General features: G+C 46.6%; 1 protein-coding gene across 5 annotated transcripts in view; it reads right to left on the reverse strand.

The window, feature by feature from the left end:
- Window positions 1-23210, reverse strand: part of USP32 (ubiquitin specific peptidase 32) — a 126665-nt gene that overhangs the window by 50533 nt on the left and 52922 nt on the right. For all 5 annotated transcript variants that reach the window (XM_081890146.1, XM_081890144.1, XM_081890143.1 and 2 more), the window contains exon 5: window positions 9239-9398. In XM_081890146.1, the coding sequence (XP_081746272.1) occupies window positions 9239-9398 (160 nt within the window). The remainder of the gene's footprint in view (window positions 1-9238; window positions 9399-23210) is intronic.

The raw sequence follows: 23210 nt of genomic DNA on the forward strand, positions 1-23210 counted from the left end.
CAACTAAGCGTGCCTGGTGACAAGACGGAAATGGCAGATAAGCCGACTATTCCAAACTGTACTGAAAGAGGCCTAAAGCCTGTATGGAAGTGTGGACCAGGACTGAGGAGACCAGGGCTTAAAGCCCTATTCAACCACCAAGGTCTCTTGTGCCACTCAATCACAATGATAAAATGATGGAAGAAAAAGAGAGAAGAAACCCTATTCCTGCCTTCCCCAACTTGGTGAATTTGCTGGGGCTGATGTGAGTTGGAATTCCAAAGCATCTGGAGAAGGCTACTCTAAACTCTGGACTCCGCTACATTGGCAAAGAAAAGACACTTTCTATGCATTGTATCTAAAGGGACGTGGGTAGCGCTGTGGGTTAAACCACAGAGCCTAGGACTTGCCGATCAGAAGGTCGGCGGTTCGAATTCCCGTGACGGGCTGAGCTCCCGTTGCTCGGTCCCAGCTCCTGCCAACCTAGCAGTTCGAAAGCACGTCAAAGTGCAAGTAGATAAATAGGTACCGCTCCGGCAGGAAGGTAAACGGTGTTTCTGCGCGCTGCTCTGGTTTGCCAGAAGCGGCTTAGTCATGCTGGCCACATGACCTGGAAGCTGTACGCCAGCTCCTACGGCCAAAAAAGCAAGATGAGCACCGCAACTCCAGAGTCGGCCACGACTGGATCTAATGGTCAGGGGTCCCTTTACCCTTTACCTTTTATGCATTGTATATGCATTACAACACTGTGACACCAGATGGCACCGTGGAGTTCCATTTTTGCCAACCCAGTTTTTCACACAAAGTTTACAACACATTTAACTGAAACAATTCTCTGATGTGCTTAGATCCAGCCTCTGCGAAGGAAAGTGTGAGACAGAAATACGGTAAGAAATGAAGTAAGACATTGCCCACTGCTGTTGAAGAAAGATACCGTCATTTTAAAAAACGCTCCAGACGAATGCTTCAAGGCAAAAGGGATTACAGCTAACGAGTTTCTTTCCAGCCAGGCACCACCAGCCAAGCAAAATTGAGTTTTCTGTGAATCGTAACAGGATGCCTGAAATTATTTAACGATACCCTGAGTTCCACTGTGGTTTTTGATGCTGAACCACCGACCGACATCCGGCTCCCTGAATGCACAAATGAATTCCCAGTTCCAAAAATTTACATCTAGCCCAACCTACCAGTTTTGAACAGCCAAGGTACACATCCATGGCAGGTATCTCCAGAGGCTAAGCTTTGCTGTGTTATTTAAGCGCCGCGGCATGAGACACCACACAGGCATTTTGCAGTGATTAATGACTCAGAATGGCTTGAAGGAGGCTATGGTTGCCCTCCCAGAGAGCATTTGACGGAAACAAACTCTTTATTTCTCCCAGTTTAAGCCCAAGAGTGAGACGTCTTGCTCTGCTGTTTTTGTTTTAGTTGAGATTTACAGCCCTTCTCGACCCGCTGGCTCGGAGCAGGTAACGGCATCATATAATACTAAGAGAGATGGTCTGCTGTCAAAAGCCTTGTGGGATAATTCAGACAAAGAAAGTGGTAAGACAATTGATTGGGGTGGGGGATGAACAGAAGGGTGAGCAAGGACAATGTGAAGCAAATCTACCCTCTCCTCAAAACAGTCCTCCAGATCTTCGGGTCAATAATTTCAGGGCTTGGACTTCATAGTCTGCAGGGCACACCTACCCCAGGGAGCTTCTGGCAAATGTGCCCGTTCAGGGTCAAAATAAAGTCCAGAAGTCTCTCCTCTGCCCAGAAAAGCACAACCACTTTTGACAAAAGGTAAGGTGGAATGCTAGGAAAGAACATGAGCCAAGCTATTCTGCAGCTGCAAGAAAGATGCATGGGCAGGAGAAAAATCTTGCCCACACTATCAAAATTATGCAATACATATTGCAACTTTCCTCTGAATTACACAACTTAAAACTTGGCTCTTTGATTATATAATCGGACCAATGAAATCTGTACTAATCTTGGCATGAACTTGTATTGCAGTGTTTTATTTTGTCTTTTTTAATTTGTTCTTATTGCAATGAAATAAAAACTTTTTTAAAAAACCCCACTTTGGAGCAAAATATTGGCGAAAAAAATTCTTCACTCAGTTGTAAGTCTCACTCATAGCACTGGGATAGTCATCCCCCCTGCTGCACAGATAATATCTCTTCCAAGCAGCAGGCGATACTTAAGATCCCTCTTGGCCCATGACCCTGGACAGCAACTGCCAGTCAGAGCAGACAGCATTGAGCTATAGGAACCAGTGACCTGTGCAGAGGTGGAGAGGCTGCTGGGCCCCACAGGGAGCACATTATGAGGAAGATGGAGCCCCTGGCTCTGCAGACAGAAGCTCCTAGATTCAGTCTGCGGTATCCCCAGTAAAAAAGGATCAGATAGCAGGCCATAAGGTGGTGACGAACCCCCTTTGACTAAAACCCCAGAGAGCTGCTGTCAGTCAAAGCAGACAGTGTTGGGCCTGATGGACAAATAGTGCCATGTTCCCACAATGGGATAACCCCACAAATTCTGCGCAGAGTTATAGTGACTTCTGGATTAAATCCTCACAGCAAACCATACAAAATGAAGCTCTCTTTTACTGAGGCAAACCACTGAGTCCTTTGAGCGTGACACTCTCTACTCCGATCACCATCAGCTCTCCAGGGTGTCGTGCAGAAGGTATCTCTCAGCACAGCCGTTTGAGATATCTTCATCAGAAATGCCAGGAATTGAGCCAAGGGTTTTTAGAAGCACGCACCAGCCATGTGCTCCCCCGTCCGAGAAGTGATCAGACAGCTTCTTTGGAAGCCAAGCTTACAACACAGTGAGGAATACGTGAATCAGAGCTTGGCTTAAATATTTATTGGTTTGTTGTTCAGAAACTCATTACAATGTGTATGTGTTACATCTCTCTCTCTCTCTCTCTCTCTCTCTCTCACACACACACACACACACACACGTGTTTTAGAGCTGCAACTTTCAATCTCTTTGAATCAAATAAAAGTATCCTCAAATTAATCAGCCAGCAGGTCTTTTAATTAAGTTTATTTTTAAAAAATACATGTACTTATAAAAACTGCAGGGGGGAAATGCTACCTTAGAAACATGAGTCTCACCTGTTTTGGACATAAGGGAAAGATGTCTTCTGAAGTGACATCAACCTAAAACCAAAGGAAGTGTGCTTTTCTCTTTAGACTTTTCTCTCTCCTAGGGTGCAATTTCATGCAGACCTCAGTTGTAATGCTGCAAGTGATTACATGGGTGTAAGTCCCACTGGACTCAGGAGGAGCCTGTTGACTCAGACTGCAGCCTATTGGATCCTTCCTTTAACACTGACAAACCTGGGATCATCAGTTCCTGTTATGTCCAAACCAGGAAACTATGGTTAGACTGACTGTTATTTTATTTTCTTTGTTTTGTTTTCTGTTCTGTTAGTATTAGATTTTTAAATGTTTTATTTACATGTGTTTTTAGTGATGGTATTTTGATGATGCTGTTCTGTCGCCATATCTTTATTCATTACCTTTTGATTTTGAACCGCTTTAGGAAGCCCTTTGGTTTTGAACAGCAGCATATGTTGAAATATAATATGGTGAATAGTTTCAGAAGAAGCCAAGGCAGGAAGCCATGGTTTGAAGCTGGCTTCATATCCTGGCTTGTTCCAAAGCCATTGTTTTCCAGTTCAGATATTAACCAAACTCTGGTTAATAGAAGACAATCTGTTTAGTTTGCTCTTGCTGCAAAGGGATGTGTACACACCCGGAAGGCTTGTTCATATCTCTGTGTATTAAGCCAGGATATGATTGCCTGAACCAGTCTGTACACATAGAGACACACAATATCATTATAGGCTAGGCACTGCGGTTGATTTATTTTTGACCATGTTTTACTGTAAGCCACTCTGATCTTATTAGGGAGGAACAGTAAGACAGAAAAAATTAAAATGAATGTAGATTTGTCCCTACCTGGAGGCTTATCATCTAAAATTAAATTAATGTGCATCACATCAGTTGTGAAAAACGAAAAGGTTCATGGTATTAACCTTCCATTTTTTATTTTAAAAAAACATTTCTAGTCTTTCTAATCTATACTCTGAATGCATATGAACAGATAAGCTCAGAGGGGTGGCTGAATAAATTTTCCTGCTGCTGGAAGGAAAGATTTCAGTATCCTGAATCCCTTCCCTACTAATGATTAAGCAAAATCAATCAGTACAAGACACTAGACACAAATCTGATTTGCACAGTATATTACCAGTTGCAGAAATCACCTTTCATTGCAAAATTTTGTTTTTTAGGGCATTATGCTGAGAACCCTGTAAATATCCCAATTAACGACAACTTCCCTTTCCCTTGGCTAAAACGTTTAACGGTTAATACATAGGGAAGTGTGCCAAAAGTTAATTTACTATCTCACAAAAATCAAAGCCATAAAAACAAGCCCAAGCTGCAAAAACTGCTACACTAACTTTCAACTTCAGCAGCTATCCTGGAATAATATTTATGGTTTAAATGAAATGGAACAGAATTTGATTAAAAATGGCAAGTGTGTGCAACTTGGTGTGACACTTCAAAATTCCCTTTGTAATTTTAGGCCAGGGAGAAACATAATTAAAGTCATCTGCCTTCCAACATGAATGTTATTTACGGGGGGGGGGGAATAATATATATTTTTGGTTAGTGTTTCCTCGATATCTTGGCTCATTAAGTTAATTTAAATGGAGCCACTGGAGCTTCACAGTAAACGCTTGCTGTCTTCTCCCTTGAATCAAAGTTAATAACATTTGCCTATTTTTAACCAGGGCTATTTTTCATGGCTTTGCCAAATAGTTTTGACAGAAAAACCAGCAGGAGATAGTTCCTGACTTGATTTAAATCAGGGATGAGGAACCTGTGGTCCTCCAGATATTGCTGAACTCCAACTCCCATCAGCGCTAGCCAACACAGCCAATGATTAGGAATGATGGGAACTATAGTCCAGACACTACTGAAAGACCACAGGTTTCCTCATCCTTGATTTAACTTGTGCCAGTGAGCTCTGGCATTTTCACTAAAATGGCAAAAAGAAGCCATAGCAGATCCTGATTCCCAAAGTCCCAAAGTTTCCTAAAATTCAGCCAGAAACAACTGATCCAGACCTCCCCTAACCCATTTGGACAGGCAGGTAGAGCTTCCCACCTGATACCACCATGACACCAGGTGAAGTGTTTTCTTTTACCTGCAGGTTTCAGATCAAACCACATGAGCAAACAAAGCCTTTCTTTGTGGGTCTTGCCAATCAGCTGAGCAATGCTTACTGGAGGCTCTGCTTTGGGCAGAGACTGGCTACGCTATAGAGTTCCCAGAAACTCTGCAATGCAGCTGATCCATACAGGGGCTTGTTGTACGTGACGCCGGGCACAGTGCAGACCAATGAGCACTGACAGCGAGCCTCACTTGCCAAGGAGCAAAGCTTTTAATGCTCCCAACTTTTCCTTTGCAGCCAAATTTTTGGCAGCGACACACCTGGCATCAAATACAACCTTTCACCTTATACCACCACCTTTGACCCAGCATCACAAGTCGGTGTACAAATACAGAAAACGGATTAAATTATCAAATCTTAGTAAGAATCTCCAGCCATGAAAGTCATAATGCAGAAATGACCCGCACAATGTTTCACCATTACAGTGATTTATGGAAGCGACTATCTGCAAGGGCTCAGGGTACATGGAGACCATCTTAAAGAGGCACCAAAATATCTCTCCTAATGGTGATCATGGTTGTGCTTATGTATATATACATCTACATTTTATACAAAATTTACAGATTTTTATTCTTCCCGGCAGAAGACAACCTAGCAAACACTGTGAACCAATCCTCTTGCAGTTGGGGGAGAAAGACCCATGTCCAGAAGGATTCATGCTGTCTCTTGCCACCCAGGTGCCTACTAACTGGAAGGCTGAGAGCTCTACCAGCTTGGCTCCAAGCCCTGCTGCTGCTCTCTAGGAGAAGCCTTTTTATGTTAACACTCAAGCCATCCACTGCCTTTGGGGCAACGTCCTGTCCATAACCCCCATGCTATAATCTCCAGGCATCCTGGCTTGTTTTGGTTTTCTGTCACTGCTCAATTTGCCTTGTGCCTCTTGTAATGTGACATTTTTTAATGACCTTCACAACCACAAGGGAAATCAGCGGAGGTATAATAGATAAGCAAAGCAAGGATGGGGGTGGGGGGAGACTCTGCCTCATCACTCCTCTTTGCAGCCTTAAGCCCCTTGTGACCTTAGATAAGAAACTCTCGCAGCAGCTTGGGGGGGGACTAGCAGCAGTTGCTTAGCAACTAGCTTATGCCATTCACAAAACAGGCCATGATAAATATCTGGGGGTCATTTTTTAGCTCTTCCCCAGTTTTTGCTTTAAAAAAGGACACCAGACCAAGGGCAGTCAACTCCTGCAATTTCAGGGGTCGTTCTATTTCCCAGGTAATGACTTGGAGAGAGGGACAGGATATATTGTCACAGAAGCTGAGCACCCTGCCGACAGATGAGCTATATCATGAAGCTGGAACCACATCATTGTCAGACCATTGGCCAGATTTGGCCAGTATGGTAGTCAAACTGGTGTCCTCAGATCCTCTCCAACACAGCCAGCATGGACAATGGTCAGGGATGATGGGAGTTGTAGTCTAACAAGAGCTGGAGGGCACTTCATTGGCTACCCTAACTGACACCAGCTCTCCAGCGTTTCAGAGAGGGAGTCTTCCCCAGTTCTACCTGGAGATACCATCTCAGTACTATCATGAGATAATAATCTAATGAAAGGTTGATGAACTAAGGATACTTGAAGAATATCTTCATGAATTGTGATACACAGTGACTTCATCTGCCCTAACCAGTGCTGCTCAGAGTCATCTGTCGATTGAAACCTAGTTAGCCACTCCTAGAATGTTCTTTATTAGACATTCCATTTCTTGCTTACCTTTCACCACAAGGTTCCAGGGAAGGTAACAGCAATTTAAAGAACACAATATCAAAGTCATTGTACAGCTCAAAATGCAGATCAAAATACAGTGAAATACTGTTCACAGAAAATATATTCCTAAGTGCATATTCAGAGGGAATATGCATTTAAATAAGAGCTTTCATGAAAATCCTTAAGAAAATTTGCAGATTAATGCAAAAATGTGATGGAATGGCTCTCTGGTAAACTCGTGGAAAGGTGGCACAGAGTTGTATACAACCTTAGTCCTGTTCAGAGTAGACCCCTGAAATTAATGGGTATGTCTAACACTAGTCCACTGAGTTCACCAGGTCCACTATAAATAGAAATTACATCAAATATAACCCCAATGGGTGGGGTTGGCCAGCCTGCTGTGAAAGACACAGTCAACGGTATTGAAGCCGAGAGTAAACCTTTTAGGCATTCTTGATGCAAACTCGAGCAGGCTCATATAGAGGTCAAACAGCTATTTCAAGGGGTTGAGAGCCTGTCCTTCATTTGCTCATCTCTCACATGGGCAAACTGCAAAAACTAAACTGATTCTAAATTAAAAACAGATCAATTCCCAAAAAATGGGCATAGACAAGATGAGAACCTAAGAATGTGAGCCAGCCACCTAGGAATTATTTGTTTCCTCATTTCCTTGGCCTCATAAATTCCAAAACAAATCGCTCTGTTTCACAGCACTTACAATTCTTGCTGAAACAGCCAGCACAGACTGTAAATCCCACGGCAAATACAGATATTTCAGAGAGCTATAAAAGTGCTCCTGGCTTTTACCAGCAGTGCCTCCAAAAATGCCTCCAACAGCGCAAACACAAAATAATCAGTTTTCCAATGTTCCCTTCTAAAATAAAAATGGAGGGCTCTGGCCTTCTTCTAACAAGACAATTAAGCATCAATGTTGTGGGCCTGGGAAGCTAAAAATGTCAGCATGTGTGAACAAGAAAACTTGGAAGTCTCAAGTGACTGTATTAAAATTAAGGGATGGGGTAGAAGAATCATAATTGGATTTATTCAGTATCTACCAAGAAGCTCCACAGGATGATAGAGATAGGCTGGTGCATTGCTTGCTTGCCCTGTGTATTTTTGGGAGAAGAAAAGGCTAAGGAGTAAACCCTACGTAAATCCCGAGTGGAGTCCCTAAGACGCCTTGGATGGCGCCTTGTACGCCTCTTTCCAGCAACTCCTGCAGCCAAGCTGGTGCCAAATGTCTTGCTCCGGCTTCCTTTGAACCACACCAGCAAGGCCAAAAGGGGGGTCTTGTTGTCTAAGAAGCCCAGAACCTCCATACACACTGCCCAGTCTTGCGCCCTGAAGAGGTCACTTTGGGGCAGTTAACGCAGCTGTTTGACTTCACCCTCAGAGGCGCACTCCATTGTCTCTCGAGACAGACAGATGCCAACAATGTATATGCCCTGTGTGAAGGAGATCTATGAAGCCCAGTGTTTTGGTCAAGGTGAACATATCTACTGGAGGGAATGAGATCTACACATGATGACTCCTCTTTAATGAAGCACCATACTAAGAGGAAGTGTAGAAGCAAGAGGGAAAAATCATAAAGATGCTCAGCTATTCCAAATATTGTTTCCTTCTTCAGGCACTGGACGGGCAACAATCAGCCAGTGGGAAGCTGGGAATATCCCCTTCCAAAATACCAAGACATCTGCCAATCATTATGATGAGCCTATGTGGTGTGGCAGAAGATAGAACATCAGACTAGAACTAGGGAGGCCCAAGTTCAAATCACCCACTCAGCCATGAAACTTGCTGGGAGATCATGAGCCAGTTACTCACACTCTCTCTCTCTCTCTCTCTCTCTCTCTCTCTCTCTCCTCCCTCACAGGGTTGTTGCGAGAATACCAAGGGGGTGAAGAATCAGGTACACTTCCTTGAACTCCTTGGTGAAAAGGCAGGATATAAATAAATAATATAAATGAGGTGACAATTAGCAAAATATAACAAGCCTATGATGGGGAACCTGTGGCCCTTTAGATGTTGTTGGACTATAGTTCCCAGCAACCAGTCAGCATGGCCAATGACTAAGTATGATGGGAGCTGGAGTCCAGCAGCCTCTGTAAGGCTACAGGTTTCCACTCAACTGGTCCAGGCAACTGTAGAAGGCTGCCACAGTAACTAAGCTGGTGTGCAAGAAAAAAGGATGTGTTTCTTGAACAATCCCCAAGGAGAAGCTGCAGAGGCACAATGTCAGTAAAATCAGGGCAGAGTCTACAAAAGATAACAGGAAGTAAGGCAATTCCTTGAGAACAAGTGTTACTTACAGTGTGTGACTCCAGCAAGGGTTTGATAAAAAGTCGGGGTGTCGCTGTCGTCCGTAAGCGTGACATACACTCCCCCTGAAAGCAGCCAGCGGGAAAACGTGAAGGCCTCTTTATTTTGCCACAGCCAGGTTTTGAATTTCTCAAAGTTTACCTTTTCACCCTGTAAAAAATAAAAAAGCAGAGGGGAGGAGGATGAGTTGAGCAAAGCAGTTTGTATTTGCTAATGAACTCAGTTGTTTGCTGCAGTTGGTACACTGTAGTACAGCCTACAGGGAAAGAAGGCCTTAGCTCAGACCCAACAGATGGCCATAATAATAATGATAATAATAATAATAATAATAATAATAATAATAATAATAATAATTTTTATTTATACCCCGCCCTCCCCAGCCAAGGCCGGGCTCAGAGCAGCTTACAAGCAATAATAAAAACAAGCTGAATGATTACAACTTAAAAACAAAATTAAAATACAACATTAAAATATTGAAACATTAAAATATTAAAATGTAGCCTCATCGCAGGAGGAGAAGGAAAGGAAAAAAGAAAGAGAGGGAGGGAATCAAATTGGCTCCAAGCCAAAGGCCAGGCAGAACAACTCTGTCTTACAGGCCCTGCGGAAAGAAATCAGATCCTGCAGGGCCCTGGTCTCATGAGGCAGAGCGTTCCACCAGGCTGGAGCCAGAGTTGAAAAGGCCCTGGCTCTGGTTGAAGCCAATCTAACTTCCTTAGGGCCCGGGACCACTAGGGTGTTGCTATAAGCAACTCTTTCTCAGCCGAAACCTACCTTGCAGGGTTGTTGTAGTGAGAACTGAGATATAAGTTAGGTGAATGCACCTGCACACTCAAGACTGACACACAGGAAGTGAGTTGCTGGGAAAGTCAGGTGGTTGTCTACTTAGAGCCAAACTACATGTTATGTTCACACTTTTAATAAAGTGCTTAGAATTGGCCACTTTTAAAGAAAAAACAAATGTGGAGTCCCGATCCTGACTGTACCCCCAATCTGAATCAGGACACCAGAACAGTTTCCTACTGAACCATGAGCCCAAATTCCAAAAAAAATTAAGCTGGCCCTTAGCTTGCTTCCTGGCAGCGCAGCAGCAGCAAGGGAGGAGCAAAACAATTTCCACAACATGCACTAGCACACTGGGTGTTCATCTTTAGACCGTAGTTTATTTCAGCTATGGTTTAAAGTGATGTATGAACCAGGAAATTTCCTTCTCTCAAAATAATTTAGCGGTAGACAGCTGCAAACACAGAATCACCCACACAAGCAGCAAACGCCTATTTTTCTTTGGTAAAAGGTACCAAAATATCACAACCAATTTGCATTGAATGGATGCCATTCAAAAGCCCACCGAATCCTGTTATAAACAAAGAGGGGTTAAATTTACCAAATGGCCCAAGGATTCAGCTCTTAGCATTTCCAGTTTTCCCCACTCTCAGCTACCTAGTCCCACAGGCTGCCTCAATGCCCATGACATCACAGCAGCTAAGCCAATGGCAACTAGAGAGGCGTTAAGGAGGCAACTGCAAGCCAGAAGACGAGGAAGATGATGTGAGGGAAATGAAAGGCAACAAACCCGCTATACTAACTACCAGGCCCTTCAGCTACTTGTATTACAATATTAAAAATAATTTTCTCAAGCACTCCGCTTGGTGTGTGGAGTGGGAGAAATCCGCTAGGGCCTCTCTCATTAATATAGAGAGCAGCTTTGGCGTCTGTTCTCCTCCCTCCCCACCAGTTCATTATAATGCATGTGTGGCAGCAAACTACCTGATTCAAAAAACAGGAACAAAACAAAAAAAAGAACCCTCACAGCTACTTCTCCAACACATCAGGTAGCTTGCTTTTCAAACACAAGGCCTGCTACTACATTCAAAGCAACAAAAAGATCAGAGATTACAGTTAAGAAGGGCTGCGTTTTGTTTTGTTTTAACCCTTTGCCACAAAAAGGTCAGATACTGCCTCAAACATGCTTATCAGTAGCACACAGCTTGGTAAGAAGCAATATAGCCCACATGTGGCTCTCTCCAATGTGATTATCATGACAAAGTCTTTCGGGCACTTTTCTGCAGAAATAATTTTACTATTAACAAGTATGTATTTTCCCAGGGGGTTGGGGAGAGGAGGGGATGCATAATGATAGAGGAAATATTTCATTTCACAGATGTTGGATGGATCTTAATAAGTTATCCTCCCAACTTAATGGAATGGCAGGGAATCTTTTCACGGCCAATCTTTAAAAAAGAGGTTCAGCAAGCAGGTTTTATGTTGCTTTGGGGGGGGGTGTCCCACACTGGGAGCCCCTAACCTGAAATAGGCAATGCATGCAAACTGAGGATTCTCTTAGGCAGCATCTGATCTTAATGAATAGTCCTTGTTGAGTGGAAATGATAGCTCTGCCTGGGGTACTGGATGGTCCCTTTACTGGTCTTTGCAAAAGCTGGACCTTGACACCCCTGATTTCAGAAACCACCTGTCACTTCCCCAGAAGGGAAATTTCAGCCTGGTACAAGCGTTAAGCATACTGGGGGGCTTCCAAGTCACCATTATCAGAGCATCTCAGTGGCCCAAGCCTGGTTAGTTATTGTGTGTGAAGTGGATGTACTAAGACGTGACAGCCCTCTTCAGGAACAGAAGGGAACAGCTATGTGCAAGAACCTAGCCCTGCAACTGGCAAGCAGTATGAAGCCTCTGGATTGGGCAGGCCTGGTATCAATACCCAATGCCAAGTCTTTTGCCCTTGCCTGGCTGACAGGTTCCCAGTTCCAGTACCACAAGTCAAACACCATGCCAACTCCAGGCCTAGAGCCAACCACAGCCTGGCCCCATCAGCCACATGTGGGACACAGTCCTAAGCACTGGGGAGGGCCTCCAGGGACCCAGAATGTTTTATATACATTTCCTGGCTACAGTTCTTACAACAAGGTAGCTAGCCTTTTTTTGCCATCACCTCCTAGCTAACCCTCCAGAGGCCACATGCCACAGCAAGCGTGGACAAATAAGTGTGGCCACCCACATTCCTGCACATCAGATGCAGCACACACGGCACCACGGGAGAAAAAGAAAGGTGATTTTGGCTCTCCATCACCTCCTCCCTGCTAGAGCAGAGAGGACTTCATCAAATCAGGCTGGGCTGGACCATAGTCATTTGAATGCAAGTATCTCTGTCTCACCCTTTTCTTTCCATGTATCACCATCTACTAATCAGCATGGAATGGACGGCTTCACATGTAACTCCAAGGAGAATTCTCAGCCTAGCTGGGAGAAAGGAGGGAACAAACAGCCCCTCACACTTGATCAACCACATGCTGCAAAAAAATTATATTTTTAAATATTTTTTTTAAAAAATCTGCCATCACACATGACATCATTTGAGAAAAGGAGGGAAAATACAAATGTTTGCCATAGGTGGCTCTGGGCTGGGCTGGAAAGAGAAACAAACCTCTCTTTCTTGCAGGAAATAATCATCACACCCCCTCAAGCAGCCTTGAAGATGCAACCATGTCTATTCCCATTTGAAGAAACAAACCCCAACTGCAGGAGCAATAAAATGTCGAAGCCCTCCAGTGTGTGGCAGGTTGCATGTCCTCCTGAGATTAACAGGCTACCAAAATCCAGCAGAGAAGGTTACTGCCGTCTATTTTCATTTCAAAAGGAAGATTCACAGAGGACATTGCTGTAGGACAGAAGGCAAGCCTGCATATTTTAAGAGAGACCCCTTTGCCTTGTGCACAATCTTCACAGAAGCTGAACCAACCAAAATGTTGAGCCTCCATTTCATTGAACAGGGGCTGCTACCGATTCTGTACTGAAGCAACCCAAATTCCTCTACATTTAATTCTGGGCAGCCAGAATTATGCAAAGTTGCACTGTTTGCCCATAGCACAGTTGAGATCTGGTACAGAGGGGAAGACTGGCAGGCACAGGTGAGATCTGGTGGTCAGCAACTGATTACAGGTAGGGCGTTAACATGTTTGCTATACAAAAGCTGGATTCCCATTCTTATTTTTGCAGGCAACTGTAAACTAATTTGGAGGGTGAAGTGTGTTTACAGTCTGATCTTTTGCTCATCTTTTGTAGTGGGGTGGGGGTTGAGTTGGATATGCCCCTTTATACATTTTAGGAGTGACTGTTTTAGATTTTTTTTTTAAAAAAATCATTTTTGAAACTTGTTTCTAAATGTTTGCTTCTGTAAGTCACTCTAAGTCACTTTTGTGAAAAAAGTAGTGAATACAATTACCGTATTTTTCGCACCATAGGGCGCACCGGACCATAGGGCGTACCCAGTTTTTTTGGGGGGAAATAAAGGGGGGAAAATTATTTCCCCCCAGGTGCGGGGCTGGGGCGGGGGAAGCTAGAGCTTCCCCCGACCCCAGCCCTCAAACAGGCAGCTCTCCGCAAGCAGCGGGAGCGCTCCCGCTGCTTGCGGAGAGGTCCGCGAAGCCTGGACGCGCTGAGCTCAGCGCGCCCAGGCTTCGGCATGCAGGCACCTCTCCGCAAGCAGCGGGAACGCTCCCGCTGCTTGCGGAGAGGTCCACGAAGCCTGGACGCGCTGAGCTCAGCGCGCCCAGGCTTCGGCATGCAGGCACCTCTCCGCAAGCAGTGGGAACGCTCCCGCTGCTTGCGGAGAGGTGTGCGAAGCCTGGAGAGCATGAGGGGTTGGTGCGCACCGACCCCTCTCACTCTCCAGGCTTCAGCGAAAGCCTGCATTCGCACCATAGGACGCACACACATTTCCCCTTCGTTTTTGGAGGGGGGAAAAGTGCGTCCTATGGTGCGAAAAATACGGTAATAATATTAATACCACCACGTAAGAGGAGTTTGCTGGATCAGGCCAAAGGGTGCTATTTTGGACAGCATGGCCTTGTATACTAAAAGAATTCCTCTTGGACTGGACTCATTTGATGGGTTTCTACCCAGGATGGGTGGTAACTTTCCCCTGCAGGCTTTGGCTTGGTCACACTTGGACTTTCTGGAGTTTGCTCCTTCCTCTGCAAAGCAGGGCCAGCAGGGCTCTAACCCACAGAATGAGAATTTACTTTTAAACATATCAAGCACAGGAGATGAAAAGTCCCTTGTATATCCTCCACTCCTCTGCAGTTCCAACAAAGTCTGCTCACTACCCACAAAACAAAAGGAAGAAGCAGCCACACCTGAATTTAAAAGGTACAGGGCTCATTCTCTGGGCTGCTACCATGCAACCCAGCCAGCAGCCACCTCATCTACAGTGTGCCAGCTCACTTTGCTTTCAGCATAATGACCTAGACCAGGGGTCGGCAAGGTTTACCTCGCCTGGGCCATGGAGATTGCTCCGCGGGCTGGATCGCATCTGCAGATGCAATTTCCGGTGCTGCGGAAGCAAGTCCCCGCTCCACGCTGTGCCGGTTTAGTGCAGTATGCCGGAACTCCCCAAGCGGGCAGCTCAGTTTGGGGAAGGCTCGTGGGCTGTTTAAACGAAACCCGTGGGCCGCTTGTGGCCCATGGACCGCAGGTTGCCGACCCCTGACCTAGACAGCTAAGACTGATTTGTTGGGGACTGAAATATTGATTAACCTGCCCACTAGGTGGGGAACTGTGCAAGACTGCCAAAGATCAATGGAAGGAAAACACTGGGTAGAGGCCAGGGCACCGAAGCCACCTATGGAGCATTAGTTCAATGGTAGAGCATCTGCTTCACATGCAGAAGGTTTCAGGTTCAATCCCCGGCTTCTCCAAGTAGGACTGGGAATGTCCCCCAAGAGAGCTGCTTTCAGTCCAGAGCAGACAATACTGAGCTAGCTAGGCCCATGGTCTGATTCAGTATAAGGCAGCTTCCTAGAGTTTTCGTAATTATTTCCAAGCCTTTCACCACACACACAAACAAACAACCAAACATGAAAGCTAGCTGCTGAATCCCAAACTAGGGAGTGGACCCCAGTGTGGTGTAGTGATTAAGAGCGGTAGACTCGTAATCTGGTGAACCGGGTTCACTTCTCTGCTCCTCCACATGCAGCTGCTGGGTGACCCTGGGCCAGTCACACTTCTCTGAAGTCTCTCAGCCCCACTCACCTCCCATAGTGTTTGTTGTGGGGGAGGAAGGGAAAGGAGAATGTTAGCCGCTTTGAGACTCCTTCAGGTAGTTATAAAGTGGGATATCAAATCCAAACTCCTCTTCTTCAGAGGCTTGCTTAAGAGTTTGCCATTTGTTATCAGAAACCTGCCTGCATGAATTGAGTAGCTTGTGAACTCTTGATGGGCTTGCAGACCTACCAGCCATGCACACCAAACCTTTGGTAAATAAGTGTTCTCTGACTGAACTTTGAATTAACGGAGCTTGGACATTACCCTTTATTGACTTGCTTGACAGCACTATTTTCAAAGATATTTCTTTGCTGAACATTTAACCTCTCAGCAGGGCTGAAGTTCAAATATTCCCATCTTTGCTTTGTCAGAAATTAATCTACCTTGCCTATGCGTTATGTGGTGAACTCTTGCCAGCCCTTTGCAAGAGGAAAGGCTGATGCAAAAGACAACTGGCTTTTTTCTAGCTTCGTCAACATGGCTGGTGGAAGTCCTGGGGAGTGAGCAGAACAGGGGTATCAGGCGCAGAGTGAGATTCTCAGCTTTGTTATTCTTAGTAGCCATAGTACTGTCAGAGCATCTAGCTCTCAAGGTTACAAAGTCATGCTTGAAAAAGATTAATATTATTGATTTGATTTGATTTCTTTCCTGCCCTTTTCCATAAGCTCCCAGGGTGGGTTACAACAATTTAAAATTCAATACTAAAATAGCTTAAAACAAAATAGAATCACAAGACTAGGGTGGGTCCTGAAAATGCATGTCTTGGGTGTCAGGGGACATGGTAAAGAGGTGCGCCTTCAGTATAGGAGGGAAACTATATAATGAAGGTGCCAGACACACCTCTGTGGGGAGGGAATTCTACAATCTAGCAACTGCTACAGAGGATGCCCCCCACAAGAGCACCACCACCCAAACTTCCAAAGGTGGTGGAACTGCCAAAGGTGGACCTTCTGCTTATCTTAACCCCTGAGGGGGTCCGAAGAGCAATTATCTGTGAAGACTCAGAACTCAGACAAAGTGCTGTACAGTCGTACCTTGGGAGTTGAACAGAATCCACGGCTTCTGATTGGCTGCAGGAGCTTCCAATCGGAAGCCCTGTCAGACGTTCGGCTTCCAAAAATAGTTCGCAAACTGAAACAGTCACTTCCAGGTTTGTGGCATTCAGGAGCCTAAACATTTGAGAACTAAGCTGTTCAAAAACTAAGGTACGACTGTATAAGATTTCCATTGGATGGAGTGGGAATCGGTCTTTTCATGCTGCCCCTTGGCATCCAGGGGAATCAATGCACAAATGACAATCACAGCATGAATGGAGCAGTTGTGTTAGTCTGCCATCTGCAATACGTTGAGCTGTAAGTGTAAGCGTTCCTCTCCAAATGCCTGCTCATTTCAGTGGCTAAGGCAAACAAGGATACAAAAATAAATAAATCCAACCCTACCCAGCCAGCAGGGTGGCATTAAATGCTCCTCAAAAAGCATCTCCCAACAGCTTATCAGTCCCAGTTCCAAGGGAAAGCACTGCTGATCAACTTTGAAACGAGGCATCTGATTAGATTTATGCTACCCAGGACACAGCGGGCAGGTATATGACATTCTCATTCTCATTTACACAAACGCTTGCAGCAGACTCTCTCCTACTGCTTCTAGTGGAAAGAATTTTAATGAGCTGTAGCCCGTATGCCTGAGGACAGGCATCAGAAGTGTGAAAGACAACACCGGAAAGGGGTTGGGGTTTTTTAATGCTGTTTTGTAGAGATACTTCTGAGTCCTTCGTGCTCCCATCAAGGAGGGGTGTATCTCTCCCCCTCGAAGGATGATGGGCGCTGTCAGGGAACTGTCATCTAAAGCGCCGGGCGCGCAAAGGCTCACTGAGGTTGAGAGAGGAGTAGCAGCGGAAGAGGGAACCAGTAGAGGGCGAGCAAGAACTCCAAGGGAAAGTGAGTCGGAGGGATGGCTCAGAGACGCTTCCAGCGAAAACAGTGGGGAGGTCTCAGGACCTCCTATAGGGACACCCACACCTCGCCGGAAACTGTCACGCCGAGAGGCCAGACGACGTGTTTCCGTTAAAGAGCTTTTATGTTGGAAACGATTCCGAAAGCAGCCACTTTCGGATTCTACTAGTGATTGACGCAGCCATGCTGGAGGGGCTCCGTCACAGGCAGAGGTTTGAAAACCTGATCAAACTCTGAGGGACTTGCATTTTACGCACAAGCAGCTCATCGTCCCATCACAGCAATCCGAAAGTCACCGAAAGCCAGCTTGTGCAGGGAGAAGCATCATGAGCAACCCAGCCGGAACCGGAGGAGCAGGAGCAGCTGGAGGGGGTCCAAGCCTGGAAGAAAGGTACAGGGCGTTGGAGATCCAGTTGGCGCTGCAAACGGCGAGGCTTGAGGAGAGGAGGGCTCAGGATGCAGAAAAGGGAAAGGAGAAAACCACCCCGCTCGCCAGAAAGGTGCCAGGATTGGTGCAGAAATTCGGGGGGGATCCCAGGAACTATCATGCCTTTAGAACAGAGATGCAATACGCTCTAAACTTGCAGTTTGATGACTTCCCCGACGAGGAATCGCGAGTGGCTTTTGTGATTGGCCATCTCGAATCCGGGGCGAAGGATTGGGTTAGACCCCTGATGGCAGCGAATAATGAGATCCTAAAGGACACGAGGAAGTTTTTTCGTGCCATGGACCTGATGTTTTCCAGCGATATTGAGCAGGGGGTGGTGCGAAGGCAGTTAATGGCTTGCCAGCAAGGAAGCAGATCTGTCCGTGAGTACTGGACTGAGTTTACTATGCTGATTCATAAATTGGGGTGGGACCTATCGGCGGAGCCCATCCAAATGCTTTTCGAAGAGGGGCTTTCTTCAACCGTCAAAGATGAGCTTTCCCGGGGGCCCAGGGCGGAGTCTATGGATCAGTTAACCAAATCTGCGCTGTGCATAGGAGCGCGCCAGGAGGCGAGGGCTTTGGAAAAGCGGGAAGGGAAAGGAGACCGTTGGAGGGAGTTCCGCATTCCAGACATTCCAGAGCCACCTTTCCCGCCGGCAGAGCCGATGGAAGTTGGAACAGCGCGGGCGCGCGCAGTTTCAAATCCCAGTGAAGGGCGGAAGAAGGAGGGAAGGAGCGCCAAGAGATGTTATCTCTGCCAACAGCCAGGGCACTTTGCCAGAGTCTGCCCACAAAGAAAGGAATGGCAAGGGATGGCAGGAGCTGTTGGGGGAAAGGAAGAGGAAGGCAAGGAGCAAGTAAAAGCCAACGCCTGGCTGCCACCGTCGGGGCACAGCAGCCAGGCCAAAGAGCAGTGAAAGTGCCCATGCCGGAACCTCCCAGACCCGCTTTAGTGATAGAGGTGTTACTAGAACTGCCAAACGGACACCCACTAAAGATCAAGGCGCTTTTGGATTCAGGCAGCTCCTGTAATTTCATGAGTAAGGAGTTTGCAGCTGAGCACCAGATACAGACCATCCCTTTAAGTAACCCCTTGCAGGTGACTACGATTGACGGCAGAGAGCTGTTGGGGGGAGAAGTTAGCCAACAGACTGTCCCGATGATAATGAGGGTGGCAAGGCACACCGAACAGATAGCGTTTAATGTGGCCATCCTGGGAGGAGCGCCCATCATTTTGGGGATGAGCTGGCTGGCGCTACACGATCCGCTAGTGGGCTGGCATCAGAGGGTGGTCTCCTTTGGGTCAGCGCATTGCCTAGAACACTGCAAGGAGGGGAAGGTTTCGGGAGGAGACAGAGTCACCCTAGCCGGGATGGAAGTAATGGACAAAGGGAAGGTGCCCCCGCAATACGCAGATCTGAGCAACGTATTCAGCGAAAGGGAAGCAGACAAACTGCCACCGCATAGACCCTTTGACTGTCAAATCAACCTACTCCCTGGGGCCCAACTCCCAGTAGGCAAGCTGTACGCCATGTCAGACAGGGAGATGCAGGAGCTGAGGGAGTTCATTGACAAAAACCTGAAGCGAGGTTTCATCAGAGAGTCCCGAGCGGTGGGGGGCAGCCCAGTGTTTTTTGTGGACAAAAAGAACACAGACAAACCGAGACTGGTGTGTGACTTTAGGGCCCTCAATGCAGTGTCGGAGCCCCTGGCTTTCCCTATGCCCCGAATTGATGACATTTTGACCAGAGTAAGGAAGGGAAAGATTTTTACAAAGCTGGACCTGCGGGGGGCGTACAATCTGATACGCATAAGGAAGGGAGATGAATGGAAGACCACCATGTTTACCCCTTTGGGAGCCTTTGAATACCTCGTTATGCCCTTCGGTCTACAAGGGGGCTCCGCGTGTTTTCAAGCTTTTATAAACCACGTTCTGGGACCTTTGCTCTACAAGAATTGTGTGGCCTTTTTAGACGACGTGTTGGTGTATTCGGAAGATGAGGAACAGCATGTGAGGGACGTTCGAGAAGTGTTGGGCAGGCTGCAAGCCAACCAGCTGTGGGTGAAACTGGAGAAGTGCCAGTTTCATACCAAGGAGGTGGAATTCCTGGGGTACCGCTTGTCAGACAAGGGATTGGCCATGGATCCAGGCAAGGTCCAAGCGGTACTGGAATGGAAGACACCGAAGACCAAGAAGGACGTGCAAAGATTCTTGGGGTTTGGGAACTTTTATCGGAAGTTCATCAAGAACTTTGCCCACTTGACGGCGCCCATCACCGACTGCCTCAGCAGCAAGAAGAAATTTGTTTGGACGGTATAGGCGGATCGAGCCTTTGAAGAACTGAAAAGGGCTTTCGCCTCGGAAGAACAACTTCTGCATGTGGATTTACGAAAACCCATGAGAGTGGAAACCGATGCATCCGACCGGGCGGTAGGGGCGGTCCTTCTTCAACCGGGGAGGAGTGCGTCGGAGTGGAGACCGTGTGCCTTCTTCTCGCGGAAGCTGAATAAATCCGAGAGGAATTACACGGTGTATGACAGGGAACTACTTGCCATTCACGAAGCATTCCGGAGGTGGAGACATTTATTAATTGGGGCACAACACAAGGTGCAAGTGTGCACCGACCACAAGAATTTAGAGTATTGGAGAACAGCTCGAGTGCTCAACCAACGACAGGTGAGATGGGCACAGGAATTCTCCAAATTCAACTTTGAAATTTGTTATGTGCCAGGCCCAGAAAACGTCAGGGCGGACGCGCTCTCACGCAAACCAGAGTATTGGGAAGGGGAGGGGGTGATCGAAGAGAGACATGTCATCCCTGAGGACCGCTGGGTGTGTGGGGCGGCGCTGGTGGGGCAACGAGAACTGGTAGAGGAAACGGAAAATGATGAATATGCCCAGGATAAGCTCAGAGGTCTCAGGGGGGAGGGCGAGAGCCCCGGAGGTTTTGAGGAAAGAAATGGGGCATTGTATTACAAAGGGGCACTGTATATACCCGAAGGTGAATTGAGGGGGAGAGTACTCAAGCAGTTGCATGATAGCCCCACGGCGGGACATTTTGGACAACACAAGACCATGTGGTTGGTTACCAGGGAATTTTGGTGGCCTAAGGTGAGGGAAGATGTAAGGGAGTATGTAAGAGGGTGTGACCAATGTCAGCGAGCCAAAGGGGAAAGAAGGGCGCCGGCAGGGTTATTAGAACCATTACCCACACCAGAACGGCCTTGGGAAGCGATATCAATAGATTTTATGACGGATCTGCCAAAGTCCAAGGGGAAAACAGCCATCATGGTAGTAGTAGACCTGTTAACTAAGATGTGCCACTTTGTAGCATGCTCACATGCAGTCACAGCGGAAGAAACAGCGAAGTTGTTTGTAGAACACATCTTTAGGTTGCACGGGGCTCCCTTGAGGGTGATCTCAGATCGCGGCAAACAATTTACTTCCAGGTTCTGGAGGAAGCTCATGAGCTTGCTGCACGTGGAAGTCAATTTTTCAACTGCCCGGCACCCTGAAACCAACGGGCAGGCGGAAAGAGCAAATGGCATTCTTCAACAATATCTGAGGTGTTATGTCAATGACAGAGAGAACGATTGGGTCGAAAAGTTGGCGTTGGCAGAATTTGCCTACAATAATGCGGAGAATGTGTCCACAGGGATGAGTCCCTTTTTGGCTAATTACGGGTGTCACCCCAGGGCATTTCCAGGGGAAGGAGGGGAGAGATGGAGCGTCCCAGCGGCTGAACATTTTGTAGAAGAGATGGAAGCGATCCATCATCAGCTCCAGCTCAACTTAGAAAGGGCTAAGGCACAATATAAGAAGCAGGCAGACAAGAACAGAAGGGAAGGTGAAACCATAAGGGTGGGGGATCAAGTGTGGTTGTCAACCCAAGGGTTGCCGTTCAAAGGGGGTTGTAAGAAATTGAGGCCCAGAAGATTGGGACCCTTTGAGGTCATTCAGCAGGTCAACCCGGTAGCTTTCAAACTCCGATTACCCAACCACATGAAATTGCACCCAGTGTTCCACAGGTCGTTACTGTCACCATACAGGGGGGGACGTGAAGGGGAGTACGTCAGGGGACCAGCCTTGGAAGAGAGGGAACGCCGCAACCATGTAGCGGAAATCCTCGATTCCAGGTGGAAGGGAAATCAGGTGGAGTATTTGGTGGCGTGGGAAGGGGAACCGGAGTCAGAAAACACCTGGGTGAATGCAGAGGAAGTCAATGACGAGGTTTTAACAGAAACGTTCCACCAAAGGTTCCCGAGGAAACCTCAGCCGATAGCAAGGTTTAGGAGGGAGTATTTCGGCACCACCGATGAGGAAGAGGAAATGGAAGGGTTCGCGGAGTCGGAGTTGGAAGAGGGAGTGGACTCCGATGACGAAGATTACCGAGAGAGTAGGAACAGCAACAAGTGGAGGGAAGTGTTCGCGACGTCGGAAGACGAAGGAGGTTCTTTCAGGGGTTTTACCTCCTCACCGCCAGTAGGGGAGGAGACGGGAGGGGGTGAAGGGGGCCCTGGAGGGGAGGTGGATGTCAGGGAACTGTCATCTAAAGCGCCGGGCGCGCAAAGGCTCACTGAGGTTGAGAGAGGAGTAGCAGCGGAAGAGGGAACCAGTAGAGGGCGAGCAAGAACTCCAAGGGAAAGTGAGTCGGAGGGATGGCTCAGAGACGCTTCCAGCGAAAACAGTGGGGAGGTCTCAGGACCTCCTATAGGGACACCCACACCTCGCCGGAAACTGTCACGCCGAGAGGCCAGACGACGTGTTTCCGTTAAAGAGCTTTTATGTTGGAAACGATTCCGAAAGCAGCCACTTTCGGATTCTACTAGTGATTGACGCAGCCATGCTGGAGGGGCTCCGTCACAGGCAGAGGTTTGAAAACCTGATCAAACTCTGAGGGACTTGCATTTTACGCACAAGCAGCTCATCGTCCCATCACAGGCGCTTTCCACATTTTGAGAGAAAGAGAACAAGAGATGGGACTTTTGGAGGTGGGATACAAATGATACAGTGCAGAAGACCCAGCCTTGGCCACATTCACACCCTGCATTTGTTAAGGGTCCTGAGAGTTGTGAGAAATCCCCAAACCCCCTCATTTATCCTAAACAGAACCCAATAAAGCAGACATTTATGTACAAAATAAAAAAATCCCACTGAGATCCCAAGATGAAATTTTGCAGGTAGCACTTAGAAATGTTTAATAATCAATACATTTTTTGGAATTTTAAAATCATATTATTTTTAATCACTTTTAAAATTTTTGTATTTAAATTTAAAGTAAGTATCATGTGACGTGTCATATTAAATCCAGTGAAGTTCTGAAGAGATTGGTGTTGTTGTTAGTTTTGAAGTATCTAACTTCTGGGCTGAGCTGTTAAGGTTTTTGTGTAGTCCAGCAAGACCAAAATTGTAAATTTCAAACCCTCACAACTCACAAACGGGATGAGATTAATTTAAATTTAAACTTAGTTTTGATCATTCAACAAGTGTACAAAATATTAAGAAAATTGGATGACGTGAGAT

Source organism: Podarcis melisellensis, assembly GCF_964234715.1.
Source record: "Podarcis melisellensis genome assembly, chromosome: 15".
Taxonomy (NCBI): domain Eukaryota; kingdom Metazoa; phylum Chordata; class Lepidosauria; order Squamata; family Lacertidae; genus Podarcis; species Podarcis melisellensis.